The following is an 8,308-nucleotide window of genomic DNA, read 5'->3' on the forward strand; positions in this document are numbered from 1 at the left end:
ACACACACACTGGCATCCAATCCCTGGAGATTTACCCAAAACAAATGTTGCCCTTTTTGACTCTAGCTAATCAATATAACTGGGTTTATTAAAGCTCCTTTCTCTGTCATCTTTAACACAAGGAACAAGATTTTCTTTCTAGCACCAGTGTCATCTTGACTAAACAGGAAACCGACGATGTCCGGCATCATGAAAGTGTTTTTGCTCCTGGCTGTCATGGTCTACATCTCTGAAGCCCAACGTGAGTTTTTTATTCTTCTTCAGCATTTACCACTTTAACATGGACAACGTGAGGTTTGTTTTATACATTTCTATTTGTGTTGGTAGCTGTAAGAAGTGAAAAATGAACTGAACTTTCTTTGTCTTTCTCTGTAGTCGATGGTACATCAGGAAAGAACTGTCTGTGTCGAAATGTCAGGAATGCAATTGGCTCAAGGAATAACATAAAGGACATCCAGATCAACCCAGCAACCTTATACTGTGACCAAGTGGAGATTGTGTAAGATACCCTAAAAAGGCTTGTATCTTCCTTAACAAACTTTGCACCATAACACCGAATCGCATTTTAATCCAAATCTGGTCTTGTTATGGTTCTAGAGTTTTTGTTATAATTTGTTTCCTCTTTTAGTTTGAAAATCCTCTGCTCTTGTGTCCTCTCTTGTGTTACTTCCTGCCTTTTTTGTGTAACCTGCCTTTGTGATTATCTGCTCTGGCCGGATTTGTTCCACCTGTGTCTAATCATACTGCTCTCCTTGTGTATGAAGTCTGCATGCTTTCCCTCTTTCAGTTGTCAGGTCATCTGTGCTTAACACTGAATATCTTCCATCTTGCGCATGTGCATGTCGAGTCTTTTTGTCAACTAAGTCACGAGTCACTTCACCTGAGTTCACCTCTACTTTCCTTTTCAACAGTGTCACCTTAAACAGCGGCCTTCGCTATTGCCTGAACCCCAGGTTGGTGGCAGTGCCATATTTGATAATGAATTACATGTTGTAATGTGTCTAATGTGTGTTGTTTTTATTTCTCATTTCTAGGAAACCGGTAACTTCTACTACAGCCAGACCAACTGAGCTCACTGCCACCCCCTACTGAAAAAGAACAGTTGGAACTAAATGAAAATAATATGCACATGGGTTGCACATAATAAATATCAACCTAATCTTTTTCTGAGTTACAAATGTCAATTACTATAATTTCAGATTTTATGACTCACATATATAATTTATTATGGAATAGCACAAGCACAAATAACTCAGATTTTGTCTCTTTTGTCTGGCATGCCAGTACCACGCAGCTACAGTGGAAATAAAATGAAATCATACTCATATTATTCCGAGCACTCTGATGTTTGAGTTGGTGATGTATACAGGCTGAAGGTGTTAACCACTGATGCACACAACATACACACAGAACCAGATGTTGTAAAGATCACCTGCCCACACTTTGTGTTGCCAAATATAAAACAATCAGTAGGCTAATCTACAATAACTTGATTTAAGATTTTATAGAAAGGCGTATTAGACCAAGTCTATGAAATAGACAGAAATGGAGGATTAGCTCTCTTGTGCTGACACGTACCAGCGTAATAGATAGATTTAATCTGTATTTTCTTATTTAGGTATTATATTATCACCAAGACATATTCAGTTCAGTTGTGTCTTTGCTTGATTGCTTTTTTTTGTTTTAGATGTGATTATTCCATCAACCCCATCTACTTAAATCCAGGAGGAAACAAATGTTACTTACCAGCACTGTACTCTATATGACATAAGCTTTGTCTTAACTTTGCATTGGAAATAAGTAAAAATGGGAAATAAAAACACGGGTGACCCAAATGCCATCATTAACTTATAAATGACTTATATGATTTTCCAGATATAATTTGTACATGACCCATTTGTTTGGATCTCTATTCTTCATGGTATCAAAATAAATAAAGTGTGCAAAATGTTCAAAAAGATTTTTTTCATAGGTCACACAATAATTTACACAAACAGTTTGAGGATAAGTTTTCTTGCACAAGCATATTTACAGTCACAAAAAGTTACAATTCTGTTTTAATATTTATATTAAGATATCGAAATATACTTTTAAGTTTAAAATCTTCTTAAATTATTATTAACCACAGGGGACCACGGTAGGAAAGAGTGAGTAAGGGTAATTTTGTGGCTTTTGAAGTTTCACTTTCCAGTCTCAAAAATCCCCTTGATCACAGGAAGTATGATGATGTATGTGTCTGGAGAGAGTATTTAAGACCCTTGGTCTCTACTCCTCACAGTTCTCTTTGGCTCTATTCAATCTCTCTAGCTGCACTTGTTACAGCTCCTCTCCATCACCTTCATCACAGCACCAGTGTCTTCTTCACCAAAGAGAAACCGAAGATGTCCGGCATCATGAAAGTGTTTTTGCTCCTGGCTGTCATGGTCTGCATCTCTAAAGCCCAACGTAAGTTTTTTATACTTCTTCAGCATTTACCACTTTAACATGGACAACGTGAGGTTTGTTTTATACCTATTTCTGTTGGTAGCTGTAAGAAGTGAAAAATGAACTGAACTTTCTTTGTCTTTCTCTTTAGTTGATCATACATCAGGAAATGACTGTCTGTGTCGACGTGTCAGGAATGGAGTTAGCTCGAAAAGGGACATAAAGGACATCCAGATCAACCCAGCAACTGTCTTCTGTGACAAAGTGCAGATTGTGTAAGAAACACTGAAATCTTGAATTAAGACTGTGAAAATGTGCGATCTTGGTGCAGTAATGTGTTAGAAATTAGAAAAGAATGATTTGTAATTTCCTATTTTTGTTGCTAATAGGAAGCTTCTCAGTTAACCCCTCACACATAACTCGTAGGATGGCATTTTTAACTTCATCCAAGATTTATCAAAGGCATTTCTAGTCTTCAATCCAACTGCCTGACCTCTAATCCAAACTCACCTGTTCACCTCTTTTCAACAGTGTCACCTTAAACAGCGGCCTTCGCTATTGCCTGAACCCCAGGTTGGAGGCAGTGCAAAAACTCATGGCTAAGATCATGTGAGTATTTTTACAAAATGAATCCAGACTCATCTTCAGAATACACCATAAACCCAACTTCTAATATGAATCTTTTAGTGAATCACATGTTTGATTATGAATAACATGATGCCTTCTCCACGCTGTTGTAATGTGTCTAATGTGTGTTCTTCTTTTTTTGTCATTTCTAGGAAACCGGTAACTTCTACTACAGCCAGACCAACTGAGCTCACTTCCACCACAGCTCGCGTCTGACCCGTTATCTCCCCCACGATCAACAAGCAACTCAAATGACCTCTGACCCCTACAAACAAAGGCACCTTAAAAAATGCAGATGTTAAAGGAAACAAACTTTTTTATCTATTTATCTTCTATTTATACTGATGTGCACTTACAGTATAATCTCCGTTCTATTTTTTTTTCCTTTTATCTGTTTTTGTAAATAGATGTATGTGTTGTGAACCAAGTTTATGCATTTTGGTAATGTCAGTGTTTTTTTAATAATAAAAAAGAAATCAAAGAAGCATTGAGTAATTGTTTTTTATTCCAGGTCTGATACTGTTTGTGCCCTACACAGGGCCACCTTGTGGTTCTGGATTGCCAATGCAAGAAATAGAGTTTATGTGCCAATTCACAGATCTCGTACAATTAAAATACCAAGCATTCAATATTTTAAGGCGTCTTCTCAACACAACTAATGAGTCTTACTCGTACTTACATGTATCAGATACCAGAAGACACCAAAGCTGCAGAGACTTTGAGATTACAGGGTGAATAACCTGCCAGCACCGGGTTTGTTGACATATGAATATCGTGGCATTTGGTTAATCAAAATCTTAATTTCAAGCATACATTGGAGTTATAACTAAGAAACTCAAGGTTTTACTAATTTCTATATAGATTTAAGGTATATTTCTTTCCATCCTCACATAAATGTCTGGTTACAAGCCTATTCCTTCTCAGCTAGACTATAGTGATACCATATACATATGTACCTGTTCCACCACTTTGGCCTCACTTGACCCACTTTATCATGCCTCTTTGAGATATATTTTAAACTTAGGTTACAGGACTCATCACTTGCTATGAGCAGCATTGGTATACTCTAATGAACAACGACATTGTGACAACGCTCTAAGTTTGTATTTGCACAAAATACCTACAATCTAAGGTGCATAAATTGGCTAGGCTTAGAGGTGCCTCCTGTGCAGACTGAGACTGGAAAAAAAGAGTATATTTTGTAATGGACTTTGGTCTTGTAATGACCTGCAGGCTAGACTCAATGTAGACTTCCTCATCTCTCCAACCAGTTTTAATCAAAAGTTAAGTGAAGTTACAGTCTGGTTGAGAAATACTGAATCTTGAAGATATAAATATTACATTTGTGGATGTATTTTGTTGGCCTATAAGTCCCTGAACTTTTAAAGACAGAATACAAATGCAGGAATCTGTAAGTGTAACACGTTTTACACATATACATTATTACATACTTAAGAATATATTATATAAAGTATAAACTGTCCAATGTAAACTCCACACTGAGTATAACCCTACAAGAAATACAGAGGAGGCACTGCATTATTTCAGTTATACATCAGAACGTTAAAAATATTATCAATAATAATAATTATCATATTTGCTAATGATTTACAAGATGCCTTCACCACTCTGTTTTAATGTGTCTGACATGTGTTCTTCTGGTTTTATTGTCATTTCTATGAAACCTGAAATATTGACGACAGCCAGACCAACTGAGCTCACTGCCACCCCCTACTGAAAAAAAACAGGTGGAACTAAATGAAAATAATATGCACATTGGTTGCACATAATAAAATCCTGTTAAGTGGAAATTATTTATTCATCAGTTTTCATATTCAAAGACTGAATTGTTATTTGTTAAACTAACATGACTTCATAATGTATCATATATGAAATATTTTCATGTTCAATCAACCTAATCTGCTCTACAGGTCTCAGCCATTGAGTTACAAAGTGGGTTTTTTTGTCAATTACATGATAATTTCAGATTTGTGAATCGCGAGTTAGTTTATATATCATATATAATTTTGCTTATGGAATAGTAATAACTCACTATTGCACAAGCACAAATAACTCAGATTTTGTCTCTTTTGTCTGGCATGCCAGTACCACGCAGCTACAGTGGAAATAAAATGAAATCATACTCATATTATTCCGAGCACTCTGATGTTTGAGTTGGTGATGTATACAGGCTGAAGGTGTTAACCACTGATGCACACAACATACACACAGAACCAGATGTTGTAAAGATCACCTGCCCACACTTTGTGTTGCCAAATATAAAACAATCAGTAGGCTAATCTACAATAACTTGATTTAAGATTTTATAGAATGGCGTATTAGACCAAGTCTATGAAATAGACAGAAATGGAGGATTAGCTCTCTTGTGCTGACACGTACCAGCGTAATAGATAGATTTAATCTGTATTTTCTTATTTAGGTATTATATTATCACCAAGACATATTCAGTTCAGTTGTGTCTTTGCTTGATTGCTTTTTTTTGTTTTAGATGTGATTATTCCATCAACCCCATCTACTTAAATCCAGGAGGAAACAAATGTTACTTACCAGCACTGTACTCTATATGACATAAGCTTTGTCTTAACTTTGCATTGGAAATAAGTAAAAATGGGAAATAAAAACACGGGTGACCCAAATGCCATCATTAACTTATAAATGACTTATATGATTTTCCAGATATAATTTGTACATGACCCATTTGTTTGGATCTCTATTCTTCATGGTATCAAAATAAATAAAGTGTGCAAAATGTGCAAAAAGATTTTTTTCATTGGTCACACAATAATTTACACAAACAGTTTGAGGATAAGTTTTCTTGCACAAGCATATTTACAGTCACAAAAAGTTACAATTCTGTTTTAATATTTATATTAAGATATCGAAATATACTTTTAAGTTTAAAATCTTCTTAAATTATTATTAACCACAGGGGACCTTTATGTCCCTTTGAGTAAGGGTAATTTTGTGGCTTTTGAAGTTTCACTTTCCAGTCTCAAAAATCCCCTTGATCACAGGAAGTATGATGATGTATGTGTCTGGAGAGAGTATTTAAGACGGCCCTTGGTCTCTACTCCTCACAGTTCTCTTTGGCTCTATTCAATCTCTCTAGCTGCACTTGTTACAGCTCCTCTCCATCACCTTCATCACAGCACCAGTGTCTTCTTCACCAAAGAGAAACCGAAGATGTCCGGCATCATGAAAGTGTTTTTGCTCCTGGCTGTCATGGTCTGCATCTCTAAAGCCCAACGTAAGTTTTTTATACTTCTTCAGCATTTACCACTTTAACATGGACAACGTGAGGTTTGTTTTATACCTATTTCTGTTGGTAGCTGTAAGAAGTGAAAAATGAACTGAACTTTCTTTGTCTTTCTCTTTAGTTGATCATACATCAGGAAATGACTGTCTGTGTCGACGTGTCAGGAATGGAGTTAGCTCGAAAAGGGACATAAAGGACATCCAGATCAACCCAGCAACTGTCTTCTGTGACAAAGTGCAGATTGTGTAAGAAACACTGAAATCTTGAATTAAGACTGTGAAAATGTGCAATCTTGGTGCAGTAATGTGTTAGAAATTAGAAAAGAATGATTTGTAATTTCCAATTTTTGTTGCTAATAGGAAGCTTCTCAGTTAACCCCTCACACATAACTCGTAGGATGGCATTTTTAACTTGATCCAAGATTTATCAAAGGCATTTCTAGTCTTCAATCCAACTGCCTGACCTCTAATCCAAACTCACCTGTTCACCTCTTTTCAACAGTGTCACCTTAAACAGCGGCCTTCGCTATTGCCTGAACCCCAGGTTGGAGGCAGTGCAAAAACTCATGGCTAAGATCATGTGAGTATTTTTACAAAATGAATCCAGACTCATCTTCAGAATACACCATAAACCCAACTTCTAATATGAATCTTTTAGTGAATCACATGTTTGATAATGAATAACATGATGCCTTCTCCACGCTGTTGTAATGTGTCTAATGTGTGTTCTTCTTTTTTTGTCATTTCTAGGAAACCGGTAACTTCTACTACAGCCAGACCAACTGAGCTCACTTCCACCACAGCTCGCGTCTGACCCGTTATCTCCCCCACGATCAACAAGCAACTCAAATGACCTCTGACCCCTACAAACAAAGGCACCTTAAAAAATGCAGATGTGAAATGAAATAAACTTTTTATCTATTTATCTTCTATTTATACTGATGTGCACTTACAGTATAATCTCCGTTCTATTTTTTTTCCTTTTATCTGTTTTTGTAAATAGATGTATGTGTTGTGAACCAAGTTTATGCATTTTGGTAATGTCAGTGTTTTTTTAATAATAAAAAAGAAATCAAAGAAGCATTGAGTAATTGTTTTTTATTCCAGGTCTGATACTGTTTGTGCCCTACACAGGGCCACCTTGTGGTTCAGGACTGCCAATGCAAGAAATACAGTTTATGTGCCAATTCACAGATCTCGTACAATTAAAATACCAAGCATTCAATATTTTAAGGCGTCTTCTCAACACAACTAATGAGTCTTACTCGTACTTACATGTATCAGATACCAGAAGACACCAAAGCTGCAGAGACTTTGAGATTACAGGGTGAATAACCTGCCAGCACCGGGTTTGTTGACATATGAATATCGTGGCATTTGGTTAATCAAAATCTTAATTTCAAGCATACATTGGAGTTATAACTAAGAAACTCAAGGTTTTACTAATTTCTATATAGATTTAAGGTATATTTATTTCCATCCTCACATAAATGTCTGGTGACAAGCCTATTCCTTCTCAGCTAGACTATAGTGATACCATATACATATGTACCTGTTCCACCTTACTTGACCCACTTTATCATGCCTCTTTGAGATATATTTTAAACTTAGGTTACAGGACTCATCACTTGCTATGAGCAGCATTGGTATACTCTAATGAACAACGACATTGTGACAACGCTCTAAGTTTGTATTTGCACAAAATACCTACAATCTAAGGTGCATAAATTGGCTAGGCTTAGAGGTGCCTCCTGTGCAGACTGAGACTGGAAAAAAAGAGTATATTTTGTAATGGACTTTGGTCTTGTAATGGCCTGCAGGCTAGACTCAATGGAGACTTCCTCATCTCTCTAACCAGTTTTAATCAAAAGTTAAGTGAAGCTTTGTTCTATAAATTCTTCTTGTTACAATTCAGGACAATTGTATCATGTGTATTCTTCATCTCTTCGGTTTATGCACATTATAATGCTCCACACCCATC

At 36.3% G+C, this 8,308-nt stretch overlaps 3 protein-coding genes across 3 annotated transcripts; all 3 read left to right on the forward strand.

Moving 5' to 3' along the window:
• Positions 1–19: 19 nt before the first annotated feature.
• LOC129114910 (interleukin-8-like) lies at positions 20–1,145 on the forward strand. The gene is made up of 4 exons (XM_054626790.1): positions 20–241; positions 376–499; positions 912–953; positions 1,035–1,145. The coding sequence occupies exons 1-4, from the start codon at positions 178–180 to the stop codon at positions 1,090–1,092; spliced, it is 288 nt and encodes a 95-aa protein (XP_054482765.1). The 5' UTR covers positions 20–177; the 3' UTR covers positions 1,093–1,145.
• Positions 1,146–2,273: 1,128 nt separating this feature from the next.
• Positions 2,274–3,422, forward strand: LOC129114908 (growth-regulated protein homolog gamma-like). The gene is made up of 4 exons (XM_054626788.1): positions 2,274–2,445; positions 2,576–2,699; positions 2,956–3,033; positions 3,204–3,422. The coding sequence occupies exons 1-4, from the start codon at positions 2,382–2,384 to the stop codon at positions 3,265–3,267; spliced, it is 330 nt and encodes a 109-aa protein (XP_054482763.1). The 5' UTR covers positions 2,274–2,381; the 3' UTR covers positions 3,268–3,422.
• A 2,725-nt stretch (positions 3,423–6,147) lies between these two features.
• Positions 6,148–7,289, forward strand: LOC129114909 (growth-regulated protein homolog gamma-like). Its single transcript, XM_054626789.1, has 4 exons — positions 6,148–6,319; positions 6,450–6,573; positions 6,830–6,907; positions 7,078–7,289. The coding sequence occupies exons 1-4, from the start codon at positions 6,256–6,258 to the stop codon at positions 7,139–7,141; spliced, it is 330 nt and encodes a 109-aa protein (XP_054482764.1). The 5' UTR covers positions 6,148–6,255; the 3' UTR covers positions 7,142–7,289.
• The last annotated feature ends 1,019 nt before the right edge of the window (positions 7,290–8,308 follow it).

This window comes from Anoplopoma fimbria, unplaced genomic scaffold (genome assembly GCF_027596085.1).
Source record: "Anoplopoma fimbria isolate UVic2021 breed Golden Eagle Sablefish unplaced genomic scaffold, Afim_UVic_2022 Un_contig_10965_pilon_pilon, whole genome shotgun sequence".
NCBI lineage: Eukaryota > Metazoa > Chordata > Actinopteri > Perciformes > Anoplopomatidae > Anoplopoma > Anoplopoma fimbria.